The sequence below is a fragment of the Antrostomus carolinensis genome, unplaced genomic scaffold (assembly GCF_000700745.2).
Source record: "Antrostomus carolinensis isolate BGI_N321 unplaced genomic scaffold, ASM70074v2 scaffold22258, whole genome shotgun sequence".
Taxonomy (NCBI): domain Eukaryota; kingdom Metazoa; phylum Chordata; class Aves; order Caprimulgiformes; family Caprimulgidae; genus Antrostomus; species Antrostomus carolinensis.
The window spans coordinates 1-19,231 of record NW_010331244.1 but is presented as its reverse complement, the minus strand read 5'-3'; the positions used below and the strand labels follow the sequence as shown (position 1 = coordinate 19,231).

Sequence of the window (19,231 nt, the reverse complement as noted above, 5' to 3'; positions counted from 1 at the left end):
AATATCAGAGTAACATCAAAGGATGTTACTGTCCTGGGAAAATGGGGCCATTCATGCCTGTTTTAGTATAGGAGAGGCAAATTCATCCTCAGCTGAGAGCACTGGTCCAGTGCCCCTGTAGTCAGGGATGAGAAAATCGAGCCATAAAGCTCCCGGTCCCAAGGCTGAAGCCAAGTCCTAGTGTTACAACATTTCCCTTAAATAATCTCTGCTGTTCAGGTTATAAAATAATTCAAATACATTTTAAAAAATTCCAGCTCAGAAGCATAAAAACCAGCCAAAGCAATGCTGCCACACAGCTTTAAAATGAGGGGAGGGGGAGGAAGCTCTCTTGCCTTTTGCATGGAAGGCCTCACTCTCCACAGCGCCAGATCACACACAGACAGACAAAAATAAAAGCACTACTTAGACACACTTGTTTTCTGTTGCACTTACACAGAGCATGGTCCTTTCCCAGAAGTCTCAGACTTTTGTAATTCTACATTTCCCCCACCCAGCTACTTTATTTGTACAGCAAGACAGCAAAAGGAAGAGAACAGGACTGTGTATTCGATACACAACACGATCAGGTTAACAGCCACAGTGAGGAATATTTAAATAAAAGGGTTTGATGCTCTTGAAGGTTTGCAGCAACCACATCCAAACACAGATCAGTGCAAGAGAGGACAACAGTGAAAGCTGCCAGTTATGTGCAAAGCAGGGCATAAATCAGATTTACTGACCTTACATCTTTAGGATTTCATCGACCGTCTCGAGCTAACATGTCTAGCACTTCAACACACACCTAGAACCCTTATTTTCTATACATTTCAACAAGGATTGCCAACAAGATTCCTTGCACGACACGTTTAACACATGGAATTTCACAACCATCATATATACCAGTTTAATATTATGTTAATATAACATACAATATACGAGCAACTAAGGAAAAATACATATTATTTTTTTGTTTGTTTTAAATAAAGCTCCATACCAGCGAGGCATGGATTTTATAGCCATGTCAAACTATGCCATCTCTTGAATACCATATTCTGGCCAAGTCTGAAACACTCACTGATTTTTAGGGCAATTCTGAACAGGCCACACCTACTGCAGCAGAGAGTCAATGACAGCTCCTGGCTTTGCCGAACGTTTTCTGTTTGGAGAGCAGAAAGGGAAAATAACACCATACACACATCATTATGCTGTCTAGGAAAGACAGGGACCAGCCACATTTCAAGTCAAAACTACACAAATGTTACTTTTCCACAAGCATTTGTCAAAACCAAAGAAAAATAACCAAGAAAACCCACGCTGAAATCTCCCCCAACAGCACATAACGTTCCAGTAATAACAGCACGTGCCCTGCCAACGTGTCAGATGTTAAACTGAACCATGGAACAATAAGGCCAGAAGCTACAAGAGGGGAATGCAGCAAAAGGGCATCAGAAAAAATCCCCTGACAAGTCCTTCTGGACCAGATTTTACTGTAGTAAAGAGATCTCAGCTTGGTTCTGTCACACCTATAAACTGTGCAAGATTTTAGCATTTTGTCTTCTCATTAAGCAAATGTGTGAAGACCTACGGTAAGCTTGCATGCATGGACTGAAGCCTTCCCCTGGGTAAATCCCCCCTTACATACAGACACTCCAAAGTTCTTCACCTTCTACTCATCTTGGGCCTGGATCTTCCTTTTGAACTCCTTGGCCTCTCCAGTTTCAGCAGAGATTGCCTCAAACTTTCTTCAGTGTAAGCCAAGTAAACATGGGAAAGGTCCACTTCAAAGGGCTAAAAAACCAACCAACCAAACAACCACAAAACAAAACCATCAGAATTATTTTATACACTGATCAATGGTGCTTTTGTAACACTAGAAAGATTCATCTCTTCAAAAAAAAAAAAAGGGATTGAAATTGGATAGTTTCCCTATAAATATGCAGTGGTAGGCACAGGCAGCAGAACTTAGATGGAATATTGTGTCCAGTTTTGGAGCCCCCATCAAAAGAGAGACCTGGAGCAGTTAGAACAAGTCCAGAGGAGGCCACGAGGATCATCTGAAGGCTGGAGCAGCTCTGCTGTGAGGACAGGCTGAGAGAGTTGGGGCTGTTCAGCCTGGAGAAGAGAAGGCTCCGGGGAGACCTTCTAGAGACCTCCCAGTACCTGAAGGGGCTACAAGAAAGCTGGAGAGGGACTTTTCATAAGGGCAGTTAATGACAAAACAAGGGGAAATGGGTTTAAGCTGAAAGAGGGGAGGTTTAGATGAGATATTAGGAAGAAGCTCGTCACTGTGAGGGTGGTCAGACACTGGAACAGGTTGCCCGGAGAAGCTGTGGCTGCTCCTCCCTGGAAGTGTTGAAGGTTGGGTGAGGCTTTGAGCAACCTGGTCTAGTGGAAGGTGTCCCTGCTGCTGGCAGGGGGGTTGGGACTGGATGAGCTTTACGGGCCCTCCCAACACAAACCATTCCATGATTCTATGATCTATAGAGTTACATACATTGCTTATAAAGAGTCACTCACATCTTTTTCTTTCTTATCCAGGACAGGTGTTTGTTTCCTCATATTGTTTCCTGTATATGCAACACATTTCTTCAAGAAAAGAAAGGTCTGTTAGTAAAGTCTACTGTGCACAGGAAAAACAGCTACAGTTTTATCAATTTACTTCTGGGCTCAATGAAACTCCCCAGAAGCTCGTGCTAACGTTAGCTTACACGTGAGCCAGCCAGCGAGCTTACCAGCTGCCATTCTCCAATGTCTTCATTCCAGTGAACGTAGTTTTCAATCATTTCCTAGAAAGAAATTAGAACAGTAATTGTTACAGACTTGCACAATCTACCCTCCAAATGCATTTTCTGGTACATATATCCCTAAAGGCCTGGACAAGCTGCTTAAGGACAGTCTAGACCATTCCAAGTTGGAATATCATGTTCAAAAAACCCTATTTACACTCTGAAGAGTAGAGAAGAGAAAAAATACCGCTCCCAAACTGCATGCATCAGAGATCCCACTAAAGCATGAGTTTCCTGTTTTGCCAGTACCATCAGGATAATACCCAACAGACATGGTAATATGGAAAAAAAAAGATTAAGGGAAATAACTTTTATATTTTCAATAAATAGTGTGAATCATGCTTAAGCTCGTAATGAATTTTCTAGATAGAGAAAACAAGTGAAATGCTCCAAGTTCACTCTTACAATTCTGCATTAGTATCAGACGTTATCAAGCAAAAATTCAAGCACAGTGGGGAAAAAAAAGTCTTGAACAGACCCAGAGCACGGGCACACAGTGAACAGACCAGTTAAATACCTGGTGAATATGGTAATTTTTTATATACCATTAGGAATATACACTGCAAGAGAACTGAGATGAGTAAATCCCTCTGTTTACAACCCCTGACACATTATATCCTGCTTCCCTAAAACAGATTCCATAATCATGGAATGGCAGCCAAAGCTATCAAAACCCCTGAGACACACAACAAAGCCATTCTGCATTTGTTACTCACATCACTGTGCTGGTTTTGAAGCCAAAGGCAGAAGCAGAAGTCTGCCAGGTTACAAGAGTCACTTGACAAAAGCATCTTTTCCTGCTTTAACATCACCTGGTTCTAACAACCCAGGTAACAGCACAAACATGTGAATGCAGCCAAGATGCACCCGCTCAGCTGAGCCACAGCAAGGGAAGGCTCACAGCAAAATACACACCAACCCATCTGGGCTACAACTCAGCAGAAAAGTGGCAATGAGTTCACTGTGAGCACCTCATGAAGAGAAACCAGTTCATTCCATTTGTTGGACAGCATAAAATGGAGAGGGCTCAGCACCATCCTACCTCGGGCTCAGGTTCTTTGTCTTTACCTGGTAGTCCTGAGGAATGAAGTTGTCTATGATGAGCATCTGAAGGCGAAGCTCCCTGCTCAGCTGCCGAATGTTCTCCAGTAATCCTTCAATCTCTCTCTGATGCTCTTGTTGCAGATCTGCCATCTGAAGACAAACCAGGTATTTGAGAAACATCAGAACTAGCTTAAGACATGGTAACAGCTTTAAAAAAAAAAAAAAAAGAGCAGTCTTCTGCCTATGCAAGGTTTTTGGGAAATGAAAGCAAACTCTGGTTTTAAGTATTTGAATATTTCTCTCTGAAAAATAAACTCTCTGAAACGTTCCAACTCAGGGATGGCTGAAAATAGCATCAAGTTCTCAGTTTCATAAAAACAAAACTGGCCTTCTGCCAATTCAAGCTCTGCACCAGCTAAGAGCAGATGATGAGCGTGCAGACAAGTTATATCCCTGGCAAGACTTCAAGGGAAATCTCTGATCCCAAAGACAAAATGCACTTTTCATGAAGCAGGAACTCCAGATAGCAGGTAAAGGACACAATGATCTGGTGTGACTGAGGAAGAGACAACGAGGGCAACGGGCAGAGGGACAGACAGCAAAGAGCAGAGGAGCATTGGGCTGCTGCAAAGCAAGAGACTGGGTGTCAGCAAACAACTTCTATTTTGTTTCAGAAATAACCAGTGTTTTTCCTTGAAGTTTTGAAGATCTCAGGGTCTCACACATGTCCCCTCTCAGCCTTGCTTGGGGAAAAGCTTTACAACATGCCCCTGTGAAACCCCTCTAACACCAGAGTTAATGAGATCTTTTTGAATTACATGAGCAAAACAGCACAGAAAGATGTTTCTAAACATGCAGCACTTTTCCCAGGGTTACAAAGCTGATGGCTTTACCCTTCCCAGCTATAGTCCCTCACGTGATCCCAGGCTGAGGACTTCAGACACTAACCTCAGATTTTGCAGCCATAAGCATGGTCCAAACTTTCTTCAGCTTTTTGGTTTTCCCCTGTGCTTCTTCCTGGAGGCTGGTGTACTTCTCCTCAATGTCCAAGCGTTCTTGCTGCGTACAACATTTAGCACAGACATCCACACGTTAATGTAATTAAAAACACTATCTGCAATAGGATCAACAAGAGGAGAAACTGCTTGAACAAAGCAATTGCTAATGGCATGGAGACCTGGCATAGCCAGGCTGGCTCAGACCCACAGTGACTGCAGTGCTCTGCAGGTGAGCACTGCCAGCACATGGCCTCTGAAGTGCCTTGTTTCTGCTGTGCTTTCAGAGTAGAGCCACGTTTCACCTGTGTGAGATACACACCACAGTGCATCCTACCACTGCTGCTTTCAGACAGCTACAACATACAACCCCCACCTCCTTCTCCTCAAGCTCCTTGCGAAGCTGTTCTGCTCTCTTCCTTCGTTCTTCCAGTTCCATATTTGATTCTTCTAGAAGCTTCTCTTGCTCCTCTGCTTTTGCCAGCAAGTCCACTCCTCCAACAATCACTTTCTTCTCCAAGGCAGACAGTTTCTCCAGCAGGGACTGGTGCTCTTGTCTAGAGAGAGACAGGTAAGTGAAAAACTTCCTATCCAGCAGTGCTCACGAGGCAGCAGGTCCAGCTCAGTTTTACAGCCCAGGCAGCATTCACAGGGCTGGAAAAACTTGTCTTGCTGCCAAGGGTTGAAGTGGGGGTGAGGCAGTGCAAGTGAGTGCAGGGAGTTCCCTGAGCTCCAGCTCACAAGCAAAACCAGGTTGGCAGAGAAGTCTCTCCTGCTGCATGTCCCCTCCATGAGGGGCTGCAAGGCACCAGCAGTGTCACCAGGCTACCCAAGGCACCCCCCTCCCGAGGGCCCTGCCAGCACAGTGATGCCCAGAGGCAGCTGCAGAAATGGAAGTGAGTGAACAGAGGTGAAGGCAGGGCAGCTGAGATGCAAACCTGGAACACTGGCTGCTGCTGGAGCAGCCTCTGACAGCAGGACTGTCCTATCTGCATGGGTCAGTGCAACATCAGCAGCTTTTCAGCTCCACAGTGGAGAAGAACATCTACACCCAAAATGACACACTCGTGACAGTGGGCTGCCACACAGCCATCACCCACTGAACAAGCAGTATTGCTGCTCTTCACAGGTCTCCAGGGTCTGGGGGATTAATTTATGTTTCTAGGCTATCTTGCATGACTAGATAAAAGTTAAGAGAAGAAAGAAGCAGCAAAAGGATAAAGTTTGTCTCTGCTCTAAACTCTGAAGGCAGAGTAAACTCCTCTTTCACTTTGATAACAGCAAGAGGTGATGTTCAGTTTATATACATGGCACCTCACCATACATCTCCAGATACCCATAACTGAGTTGGAGAGTAAGGAAGGGAAAACCCACATGACCACGTAAACTGCTGAGAGCAAGGTACTCACTGAGCTTTAAGCAAGTCTTTTTCTCTCTTCTCCAGTTCAGCTCTGGCTTTATTTCTTTCTTCTTCTTCCATATCAAGCTTAGTTTCAAGAGCTTTTCTCTCCTCCTCAATCTTTGCTTGCATCTCTACCATCTTATCAGGGGAAACTTTCTTTTTGCCTTTGGAAGAGATAGGGAAAACAAGTTAGTTCACAGAAAAATAAGACAGCCTCTGTATCACAGCATTTTTGCCAAGTTTAGAGTCTATATTTGCATTTAACAAAAAATAATTTAATTAGCTGTCAGCTCCAAGATGGGCACAACTCATCTTTCAAATCCCATTTTAACATTGACCAGTTGTCACCAGTTCCTACAGAGAAGAAAGGCTATATAACTAACACTGTAACATAATGCCCCCCAAAATAGAAACACACAAAGAACATCTGGAGAAGGAACACTGCCTGGGGAGAAGTCTGAGCTGGAAACTCAGATGTTCTAGCTCTGTAGATTAGGCCAGATGAAGGAAAACAAAGACTGCCTTGACCCACAGCTACTAGAGCTAAGCTAATGAGTTACTCAAATTTCAGCTTAGCATCCCCACCAACTCCTCATTCCTTGTCCTCCTCATGGGCTTGCCTACTGCAAACTCAGCACACAGATATTTTAAAAACACACTACTATAAAAAATAGAGAGACTGGGGTAATTCAGAACAGCCCTATGAAAACAAACAAACAAACAGGCAATTAAAGGAACTTATTGGTGGTAATCAATCTGTGTAACAGTGACTATCCAGAGATTTGAAAACACTGAGGTTTGCTGTGACCTACAGTGCATCTTCACAGTGTAAATACTATGACAGCAAATCAGGTACATTTCATTGAGGGTTACAAAGGAAGTGGCCAGAGCAACTCATTGAACCTATTGCCCTGAAGGGCTGGACCAAAACACCTGGGATTTTGAAAGAAAGTGTGAGGCTGCTGCTCTTGGAAGTCACTCTACAAGTCAGCTTTCATTGCAACCCCAGGAGTGCCTAAGGCAGGTAAGCACAGAGATGTCTGGAGCGAGGGAGAGCCCTGGCTACGGGCATTTCCTCAGATCCACAAGTCTCTCAAGTCCTAAATCTGCCTTTATTCACTAAGTGAATCCTTCACTTTCTTGTTTTGCTCTTCTCCAGACATTAAAAAACCTCACCCTGTAGAATCCAGATGCTCAGAAACCCTACAGAAACCACTGACTGTCAGGGGACTGTTTTTCCACAGTGACATAATGCATATGGTCAGAACATGCTCCAGAAAGTTGTTGTTCAATAAAAAGTTTCCTTTCACTCCAGTCTTCCCAGCATTCAGCTTTGTTTATAGACAGATATGACCTCCAGCACACAGACAAAATGCACTGTATTTGTAAACACATGTGTACACATCTGTGCATGTTTGTTCATGCACACAGTATAATCAGCTTTGTGGCAAGGTAAGGACTTCAGAACTACAGCAAACAATGTCTTAGTTTCCATCTGCTCCACTGAAAGAATCAGATAACAACAACTTATTTCTGGATCTGTGGTGAAAGTCTCTCACTAATGAGTCTGAGTAAGAAGCTTTCTGAAAGTGCTATACAGAGATGATCATATAAAAAGAGATAAGCCAGATAAAGGCTTCTTACTGTTAGTACACACCCCTATGTATTCTCAGTTTAGGAGAAAAAGGTGAACTCTAAAACCGAGGTGTAAAACTTTCACAAGCTCTGCAATTGTATTATAAGGAGGTGGAAATCAGTGACACCAACCTGCTTGATCTTGCATTAAGAGGAAGTAGAAAGCAAATCGCAGAGAGGCAGCATATGCATAAAAAGAGGAGGAAAGAAATATATATTATTGCTTTGATCACGTTGGACAAAGATCATCAGCATCAAAACAAGCATTCATTTTTATGTGCATGTTTCTGGAGTAGAAAACACAGGATAACCACCACTAAAAAAAAAAATATCCCACTAGAGCAAACATTAATGCATCATGATTTTATGCTAAAGCAGAGAAAGTTTCTGGGGGCTTTGCATATCCAGGATAATCTTCAGCTCGCTCCCGTGCCCACTCAGTGCACTGCAGAATCTAAAGGTAACGCTACGGAGCCTGCCGCAAAGATCATGCCCCAAGAAACAACTCCAGAGGGGACATTGCTTCTTCAACAAGAGACTCAAAGCTTCCCCTCCACCCCGAGACACCCAATTCTGTTACATTACCTGGACAATATCAGCAGACAGAAGATTTGTGCTAAGTATTAACTACATTTCCAAGCCAATTTTTTTTTGCAAGATACACGACGGTTGCACACAGGGAGTCTCAGCACAAGGTTTCTCCATTTAATTACACAGGGTATTATTAGTAGGTTAATTTGCAGTAACTGGTGCTTCCATAGAGGTACAGAGCCAGTTTGGGTTATTCAAGCAAGTGCAGCAAAAAAAGGCAGGACAGGGAAAGCATAATGAAAAATACCACATGCAAAAGGGCCACACCTGAGGACAGTTAATATCCCAAACCACGTACAGCCACGCTCATCCTCATCAGCAAAAGCCCAGCGCAGCTTCCACAACAGAGCTGCCTCCAGATGTGCAGGAGATGGACTCATCCACCCCCTGCCACCTCAGCAGTTTGCTATTAACTGTCCTCATCCAAATAAAATATTCAGGTTTCAAGCAAGCTTTGAAAGAGCAAGTTTGAAGCAAGCAGATTTCCAAGCCCTACCACCATCATATGACCCACCAAAGGTCTCCCTTGGGTTGTGACCCTTCTTAACCTGCTACCACACTCCTCTGAGCTGATGCTTCCCACTCACATAACTAGTACAGGAGAGACTGAACCAGAGAGCAATACCTTCCACATTCTCTCCACGCAGGGAAGAGAGGGGCCTGCATCTGTACAGGATAACCACAACAGGGGGTGAAGTCCCTACAAACTGAGTCCTGAGATAGGGGTTGGTTTTGGGGGGTTTTTTGGTTTGGGTTTTTTTGGGGTTTGTTTGGTTTTTTTTCCAGTCATCACTAATTGACTGTAGGGTTTTTAAAGGCACAGATCTTTCCCTCTAACCAGGAGCAGACCAGACTTTCCTCACCATCAGATCAGAATATAGATCTTTTCTTCCTCTGAACTAAGTCCCACAGTGACCAAGAACTTAATATCACGGGGCAGTTAAACCCCAGCCACCACTGAGGATTTTTTTTCTAAGTATCTCCAAAAACAATGCAAATCCAACCAAGAATTATCACATTTCCCTTGCAAGTATAAACCCCCTGTTGCTTGATGACTCCATTCATGCTTGACTGCTCCATTCATTTTCTCCAAAACTAATTTTGGAGAAGGCAGAGTGTGAGCACAACCCATTTCACTCTCTAGCTGTCCTTTTTATGAACTTGGATTGTAGAAATGCCCATAAAAAACCTGGCTCAGGTTTTGTCCTCATATTTTAGAATCACAGAATCACAGGATGGTGGGGTTGGAAGGGACCTCTGGAGATCATCCAGTCCAACCCCCCTGCCTCCTACACCAGGAGGAGTGTTTAACACAGAATTTGCAAACTGTTTTCTTTTTTTTTAACCTATTATTTCTCAGTTGTCTTCAAAACTTGTTCAAGCAGCCTATTAAATTGCTCCCTATTCTCTCAAGTACCTGGCTAACAATGTGCACATTGAAGAACTGTTTGGAGCATGGAAGCAGCAAACAAAAGGCATGCTTTAGCAGAGTTAAAAGTTCAGGTTTATCTTTCCAACAGACACAGCAGGGAAGAGTGTGCAGCATTGCAAAAAATGGAGTGTGCAGATTATGGAAAAGCCAAAGCTTAAAGGACTGAAGAGCTCCCACTCACTAGTGAAGGACTTATCCAGAGGTTTCTCTATGACAGAGCATGTGGAGTCTGAACTACTGCTGCTGCTACTGCCTGGAAAACAGAAATGAGGCCCACAGAAAAACCCAGAGAGGAAGAAACATGCAGATGGGAAGTTAGTTCTAAAGGAAAGAAACCCAGAAGGGCCAGCAACCTAGTTCCAAAAGGCACATGTTCCCATTAGGAAGCGTTTGCTCGGATCCCTCCCAGACTCAGCTTGCAAAGCCACCACTTCCCAGCACAAAATAGCATGCTCAGAAAGACACTCCAGTTAAAACCCATCTTAACCAGCCTACAGCTTAAAAAAACACATGCCAAGGCAGCTTCTATTTCAAGCAACAGCATAGAAAACCAGATCACAGTGGAGAAGGCTGTGGATATCTGCAGGAGCAGAGGATTCAGTGACAGGAGTCCTTTCCAGTCTTATGTACGTGGCAAAGGGCACTTTTCCCTCTAGAAGACAGAATCAGCTGACACAGGGACAGTTCCTGGGTGCACCCCTGCTGAGCAGCGCCCTTACTTAGGGAACTTAACTGGAGTAGCTGGTTTGGAAGTTAAGTCAGTTATTTGCCCTCTACCCCTCTCAAGCAGCATTTTGAAGGTGGTCTCCTCTTGAGAGGAGATTTGTGCAGGACTTGGTTCTTGATGGAGACAGTGGTCAATCTTTTTGCCTCTAGAAAGTACCATTATGTACGAAAAAAATGAAGTAAAAGTTGTTACAGCCATCACCAAAGGCGTGACAAAGGTCAGTTACGACTCTACTTTGACAGATACCAAAAATGAAGAGAGTGTATTTAAAGCAAGAATGTTTTAAAATGGAAATTTTAAACAGATGTGGGTGCTTCAGGACAGGAAGGCAGTCTGAATGTCACTTTTAGCTGGAAGTTGAGGTGTAGCACTGGGCTTGACTTCTCTACTCCCCATGAAGAAGTATCTGAGAGGTTCTAGGGGCATAGCAAGCTCCTTGGAAGCCACAGCGTCCCACAGCACACAGCAAGGTGCAGTTCTAGGTTCAGCAACATCCCCTGGGGTTTAGATATTAAGCAGGAGCTTCACACTGGTGTAAGACAAAGCAACCTTCACCATGGGATTTCCAGAGTGCTCCCAAACAAGGGATGAGCAGCTCCCAGTCAGCTTTTCAGTTAGCACAAAGACACCCCAAGGTCAAGTTTTTCCTCTATCAACATCAAACAAGGAGAACAGAAGAGTCAGTCGCTGAACATCCATAAGACAGATGAATCCTTTGCCTAAACCACAGCCAAAATTCCCCTCCAACCATTCCCATGGTTATAAAAACCACATCTGCCTACCATTGATCTTTGGTGCCTTCTTCCTCCCACCTCTGTGAGCAGGGGAAGTTCCACAGCACCAGTCACAAGCCATACGCAGCCACCAGGGAGCCACCACAAAGGAGGATGTTACCACAAGCACAACTACCCAAGTGGAAGCAGAGAGCACAGGGGTTCAGAGCTGTCCATCTACGGAGATGGCACCAAACAGCTTGGTTTCTAGGAGAGGCATGATAATTGCAGCGGCAGTAGGGCAGCTCTACAACTCCAATTTCCCTCCCCCATCTGGCTCTGGCTACAGTTTCTGACACAGGCTGCTGGATAAGAGGAGGTTGGTGGCACTGACAGGAATCTCTACTGCCTTACCCCGCCGTTTCTTCCTCTTCTCCCCATCCTCTCCAATCTCCCCATCGTCATCTTCATCCTCCTCTTCAGAGTCACTGGTCTCGGAACCAGATATCTCTTCCCCTAGAAGAGAAGAGTGGGCTTTTTCCTGTGCTTCCCTTCACCTCATCACTGTGACACCAGCATTCATCCAAACCCAGCCAGTGTCTGACATCAGCTTATGAGCCCCTGCAGAAGTCATTAGCTGCTGAGCAGGCAGACAGCTTGCCATGGCTCAGGAAACTTGAGGAAAATCAAGATAAGCAATTTAACACTGTGAAGTCAGTGTATGTAAATGCTACAGCTCAAGTGGGTGCTTTCCATGGGAAATAAAGCATCTTTGTGCAGCTGAAGTGTTAAGTTGTATATTTTTCCTGGCAGGATCTCCTCATACCTTCTCTTCCACCTTAGAAGGAAGAGAAAATGGTCATAGGAACAAAGTTGACACAGACTGGCTGCTTCATCAGACACATGAAGCTAGCTGGCCAGTTTCACAAGTGTTTATCATTGCTGCCACTGCAGACACCACCCTCAGATGTTTCAGGCTGAGTTTGGAAACTGAACTGAATAGAATGCAATATTTAACATCCTGTCCTCCCAGTCATTAGCAAAGCTGTTTGTTCAGTAGCTCACAATCTAAAATTTAAGAAGCCACTGAGACCACAGGGATGAAACAGCTACACCCAGCTCCTCCCCCTTGAAGGAAGAGTTACTGACCGTTCCCTGCTGCTCCTGAGTGGGGCAGACTCCAAACAGCAAGTCATGCTGGAGTCACTGCTACAGCTGTTCCGTGCTCTGAGCATCTCTCTGGAGAGAGATGTTGTGCCAAGGTCACTGCTCAGTAAGCATCCCTCTGGCAAGGTCCTTTGATGTTGATGGACTAATTAGTGTCACACAAGTTACAGCTCCTAAAGAAGCTTCTGGTTTCTTCATGCATTGTTTGAGAGTCAGCCCCAGTTCCAGCTCCACAAATGTGGGGTTTTTTTCCCCCTCTCAAAAAAAGCCCCACATCCCTCTTCAAACAGTGAAAACACCTGACCTTTTGTGAGGGTACATTTTAATTCCCTGCACCCATAGCCCTCCCGGGCACTCCTGGCTCAGCCCAGGAGCCGTCACTCACCCTGGTGGCAGGTGCCATCTAGCGGGCAGAGCCACCCCCCCTTCCCCCCCCACTGCCTTGGGGACTCCTCCCCAGGACCCACAAAGCCAGGACAGCAACCTGCACCAGCTACCAAGCTGGTGTGACACCTCTTCAAAGAGCAGAGAGTGTTCACACACAAGCAGGAGGAGCACTGGTCCAGAGAGGAACACCAGGAGGAAGGGGGAACTCACCTTCTTCCAGTTTTTTCTTAAGCTCTTCGATTTCTTTCTGAAATTGGCGGAGCAAAGCATCCTTGGGATCTTCATTAATCCTGGCCTTGTTCTTTATGTTCTTGGCTCGGTTTGCATACCTCAGAGTGCTGATGGTCTCATCGTAGTTGTAGTCTGCAGGTCCAATGTTGGCACACTGTGACACATGGAAGGACAGAGTGTCACAGCCCAGCACAAGTCTCTCACTTCTACTCCTTCCCAAGCTTTCTTGCTGCTTCTGCACCAAAGCTGCTTTTGGCTACCCAAGCACAGCTTCTATTCGATCTCACACACATGTGTACATTTATAGAATCCCAGACTGGTTTGTGTTGGGAGGGACACCAAAGCTCATCCAGTCCCAACCCCCCTGCCAGCAGCAGGGACACCTTCCACTAGACCAGGTTGCTCAAAGCCTCATCCAACCTGGCCAAGAACACTTCCAGGGAGGAGCAGCCACAGCTTCTCTGGCCAACCTGGGACACTGTCTCACCACCCTCACACCAAAGAATTTCTTCCTCACATCGCATCTCCATCTCCCCTCATCCAGTTTCAAGCCATTTCCCCTTGTTTTGTCATTAACTGCCCTTATAAAAAGTCCCTCCCCAGCTTTCTTGTAGGCCACCTTCATGTATTAGAAGAGTTTAGAAGTTTAGAACTTAATTTGTACAGAGGCAAAGAGAAAAGATAGAAAACACACATAAAAAGTTCTCCAAGCTGCAAACACCTCTGAATTCAAGAGGTAAACACCAGGTTGTTCTCATGGCAAAGTCACTACACTAACCCCTGTCAAAATGCAGCTGGACAGTGGCACTGGGAAGGGCATCAGCTCTCACTTACCATCATGGTTTTGGAGTTGCCCCCCAGAGAATCCTGAAGGAGCCGTGTAAGTTTGGAATTCCGGTAGGGCACGTGGGTGCTCTTGCCATCCACCAGCGCAGAGATCACGTTCCCCAGCGTGGATAGAGAGAGGTTGATCTTGGTAGCTTCCTTCAGTCTCTGCCCCGTGGCTCCGGTTTTTGCCTGCCTTTCAGAACCCTGGGAAGGGAACAGGAAGCAGAGCAGGAGTTACAACAAATCCTCTAATGCATCTCCCTCCTCCCAATAGGATCAACCACACCTGGTTAGTAGCAGTCAAGCCACTAACCCCTTCATCTGTTACTAGAGACCCTGGCTGAGTACCTCAGACGTTGTTAAAGAGACAAGTCAAAGAGTTCTTAACTGAAGTTTTCAACAGCAGCAAATTCTGGATTGCTCAGAGTAACACAGCTGGGAAAACAGATTTTTTTTTGTCCCCATGAACAAAAATTTTATGAGGAGCAAGTCAGCAGTTACGAGGCACCTCAGCTGAGCTGCTGAGCACCATCTCCAGACTTTGCTATCAGCAGATCAGTGGAGAAAAGCAACACTGCAGTTATTTTAAAGTTCACAAAGTAACCTGAACATAAATCACATAAATACAGTTAACATGCAGACACTGATTGCCTTTAGTCTCTCCTTTCCTGCATCTTCTCCAAGGAAAGATATTCCAGTGTAAAGTTTGGGCTAAAGACACATTTTACCAGCACAATTACACTGGTTCAAAGTGAGCGACAGAGGTAGTGAACCTGCAAGTGATGAACTGCATAGTCACAACCCTCTATAAAAAAAAAGCCTCTTACAAAGATCCAGTTCTGGCCAGAGAGCTCATTCCAGTGCACTTTATCCATTTCATGATTAATTTATAGAAGCAAAAGAGCCTTTTTACGGGGACAAGGCTCTGGCTACGCTAAAGGCTCTTACTGCTACACCTCTGATTTAAGGCCCCAAATGAATACTTCACAGAAGTCAAACAGAAGCTGGGCTTTAGCCATGACACAGGGGATGGTCCCACCAGCAGCAGGGCCCACCAGGCACTGTGTCAGAGCTGGCTGGTCCTACTTACAGCAAGGTCGACCAGGTGCAGTTTGCCCATGCGCACGTGCATGTTCCCATCAACCCCCTTCTCACTGCACTCAATGGTGATAGTGAAGATGGCGTGGGAACGAGAGCTGTGCTCGTTCATGTTTGTGGCACCAACAGAACCTGTCAACAGAGAGAAAAAAAACAATGTTGTCTTCAGAAGGGATCACATCCTCCTACAACACTCTTCTTGCTCTCAAAGGAGACTTATCCCCATCTCTCTACCCAGCCCTGTTTTTCAGAAGAGGGGTGCTCGGACTCAGCAGCAAACTCTATTCTTGGGCACTGAAGTTGCAACACGTCTCCAATCCAGACTAGCAGAAGTGTTGCAGCTCTAAGCCAACCACAGACTCCCATCCCAAGAGCAGCAGTAGGTCTCATCGGTTTCTTTAAGGCTACAAAGATCAGTAGCTTAAGGCATTCACAGCTGATCCCTGAAAACAGCTGTGTGTTGAGAAATAAGAACACAGCAACCCACACCAAGAACAACAGAACTTGAGGTCAGAAAAGGATCTGAGCTTAACTAAGACTTCCAGAAAACATAAACCACCTCCTACTCACAGTTGTTCATCCTGATCAGAACTGAAGAGGGAAAAGCACCAAGACACACAGTAGTGGTTCTGACAACACTGACTGTCCTCACTGCATCCTCCCCATCTCCATTTCCCCACCAGCCCTGGCCAACATGGGAGGCACAGCCTCTTTCCCCTGCCCCTGCACAAAAGGGGTTTAGGAGGAGATATCCTTTTCACTCTGCTCAGCTGAACAATCTTTCCAGCATTAGGACTAAGATCTCTTCCTGTGGCCTCATAACCAGACCTTTGTCTGAGCTATAAACCTGCCCTCAGCAAGGCTACGTACGGTTCTTGTGTCCCAGAGTCATGATTCTGTCCATATCATCTGCGTTGTTTACGACATAAGCTGAAAGGTCTTTGATATAAACCCCCACATCAGGTCTCTCTTTAACCTAAGAGACAAACAGTTTAGGTGGAGCATCCTGAGGAGATTCCTGACAGCAAATCTCAGTGGTACTGTAAATAGTACAGTGATTTACTGCTCCAGGTTCTGGTTTGCACATAAAACACTCCCAACGCTCAGAGTCAGAGCAGCTGAGGAATCAAGACTCATGCAGGACAATATTTGACTGGTTTGCACTGGTGCCAAATAGTGACTTCAAATCTCAGTCCCCAGTTCCTAGACAGACTGCTGAGGGGCCTTTCGGGTAGGACTGCAGGCACAGAACTGACTGGGATGGAACAGCCAGTTTCTCACTCCACAACTGACCAAGTGGGAAAGATTCAGAGCTGTCAGTGGTAACATCCAGCTACTGCATCTTAAGGGAAATAACAGTACACGTGCTGAGGAGCCCAACCTCCCACTTCCCTTCAAGTGCTTCTCTGGTCTTTAAAATATAATATTGCTCACTGATTCCAACCAAACATCACATCCAGAGCAGCAGGCTCACCTCTAACCTCTGTGTCTGGTCTTTTCCTAGCAGGTCCCGCACTTCTTCATTGTAAATTTCCAGGTAAGACACACGAACTAAAAACCTGAAGACAAACAGTTGGGTCACTTTCTTAACAAGACATTTATTAAAGTCCAACAGACACAATCACAGAGTCCAGTGATACACCAACACAACCCTGCTACCCTGTCAAGAACTGCCTGAGTCAGGGTCTTTCAGCTAGAGCCAGAGGTACCACTCCAGCTGCCATTGTCAGGGTCAGGCTCCTGCTACAGACAGACACACACACAAGACAGAAGCAGTGAAGAAAAGCTGTTTACCTTGTATCCCCCTCTGCCTTGGCAATGTGACCAAATATATGGGCAAAGGAATTGGGAATGATGCCTCTAAGCTCAGGAACTGCTCGGACCCCTTCCATGGTGAAAGTTTTGCCTGTTCCAGTCTGTCCATACGCAAAAATAGTACCTGAAGAATAAGGAGATATATGAACAAACTCTAAGAAGTTGCTAACTGCAGTTTTACTTCATCCCTTCTTGGCCTGATAGCACTAAACACCTCAGTGTTTATGAGGTTTTCCACCCACTCCAGTAGATCCAAGGCTGGAAGCAACAGAAATGCTGGATAACCACAGCGAGCAGCACTGAGCCACTGTTTTATCCAGCCCACAAGATATCTAAGAAAAAAGCAGTTTGTTTTAACTGTGCAGAGTCATTAAAGTATGGAGTGCTTAGGTCTCACACACAAATAATTAAGGCAAGCCCAATTAATAACATGGTCAATTAGAGAACATCATTATATCCTAACTGCCAAACCAATTACTGTTTGTGCTCTGAGCCACAGCAGAAACAGCGTGAGGCTCCCACAGCACAGGCCACAGCACACGCCCAGCTCTGAACCTGCACAAGCAGCCACAGTTTGGATCAGATGATCAGGCTGGACAGGGAGACACCCAGAACACCTGCTGAGATCCCAGACTCTGGTACTCCAGCACTAAACTGGTCCTGAAGTGTAGCCTGGCACAGCTGAAACCTCAAGTTTTGATTGTCAAACCACTGACACGACAGTTCAGAAGAGCTCAGTTCTAATCAGCTGAAATCAGGGTGTATTAGCACAAGAGCTAATTAGGCATTTGACAAACCTTTAAAAACTCAGTAATCTGCTGTTGTTTATAACACACCATTATGGAAAGCAGCAATTTGCTTTCCTTTACATAATACATTTACATGCATAACAGACACACACATAAATCATGGTCATACTCTTCCCAGCTGCAGGAAGCAACGGATTATCTGTGGGGTAGGGCAGATGTGTTTAACTAGTCATCTTAGTTTAAACCAGCAAAGCTTAGTTCCAGGCACAAGTCTGGCAGGCATACCTGGTCACTGCAGGACGGTGGCAGCTGCCTGGTTACTGAAACTGTACAGCGAAGAGCCGCTGAGAATTCTGATAATGAGATCAAGTGTGTAACTGCTGCAAACAGAAGAGACAGCACAAAAACCATAGAGCTAACTGCCCTCAGCTGAGTCCTGTTCCATCAGGGATCTCCCACTGTTCACCACCACAGCAGGTACAACCACTGAGTACTCACAACAGCAAGTACCTTCAGGCTATTTTAAGTTAGAGGCCACAACAGAAACAATTCAGGGCTACAGCTCCTCACCCTCAGAAGGTGAAACTCTCTTAAATAAGGTCAGCAGGAACTCTAATAACACAAAGGAGATAGGATCCTTGACTCAAAACAAGGGACTTACCATTGTATCCTTCTAGGACAGAGTCAATAATAGGTCTTGCAGTTAAATTATAGACATCCAGCTGTTTACTCTCTGGTCCAAACACTGTGTCAAAGGTAAATGTCTTGGGAGGCTCGTTGGAGGAGTCTGTTTTATGAACAGTTATGGTTCCTCTCATTTCATCCACGTTGACTGCCATTTTGTAACCCGTGGTTTTCTCCCGTTCATTAAGAGGCCGGCATCGAACAACCACCTTGACATTATCACAGCTCTCTGGCTTGTCCAGCTTCTCAGGCTTGTTGATCTGTAATTAATTAGAAAGCAAAAGAAAAAAAAACCCCACAGGCTGTAAGACTACTGCTAACACACCCACGTGTTTAAGCACAAACACTGCTTAACCAACTGGAGTAGATGCAGACATGTCCAAAGGATCATGAACTGGGGGATTAAAGCCAGAACTCGTTTATAATTAAAGCTGGGAGAATGACTTACAGGTATTCACTCAACACAATCTTCTGGTTGCTAACATGGAAACTGAGCGAGTAAAACTTGAGAATTTCACATTCAAGATCATCTCTGAATTTCTTCAAGAAAGAACTTCATGTAGGTGCAGTCGTGACATTCTTTGACATTAACACTCACCACGTTCCCTCACTGGAGCACACAAGTCTCTGACCTTACAGGTGACACAGCAGGTACCAGTGAGCACTGGCTGAAGGGAATTCATTTACAAGTTTGAGTGTACTTGCTGCATTTTAATCATCTAGAAAACTCAAATGTTGTATTATGAAACCCCTCAGCCCTTTCCTTTCACCAAGGAGTTACAAATACAAATATTGAAGCACCACTAATCTGATGGCACACACGTCTCCTGATAAAATAAATCTAAAACCCATTTGATCTAGGAGAGTCTAAGACACTAAGCTTGATAACAGGCGCTGTAGCTGAGCATTTAACTGCTCCCAAAGCAGCTGCCTTATCATAGACTGATTTGGATTGGAAGGGACCT

General features: G+C 45.1%; 1 protein-coding gene across 1 annotated transcript; it reads right to left on the bottom strand.

The window, feature by feature from the left end:
- Positions 1-687: 687 nt before the first annotated feature.
- Positions 688-18,526, bottom strand: KIF3A (kinesin family member 3A). The gene is made up of 16 exons (XM_029086265.1): positions 18,244-18,526; positions 16,813-16,957; positions 16,493-16,577; positions 15,889-15,994; positions 15,011-15,150; positions 13,927-14,124; positions 13,072-13,246; positions 11,722-11,823; positions 6,217-6,373; positions 5,184-5,364; positions 4,761-4,871; positions 3,837-3,962; positions 2,715-2,768; positions 2,500-2,568; positions 1,646-1,770; positions 688-1,138 (listed from the first exon to the last, which is right to left on the bottom strand). Exons 1-16 carry the CDS (start codon positions 18,419-18,421, stop codon positions 1,090-1,092), a joined length of 2,001 nt encoding a protein of 666 aa, XP_028942098.1. The 5' UTR covers positions 18,422-18,526; the 3' UTR covers positions 688-1,089.
- Positions 18,527-19,231: the final 705 nt, after the last annotated feature.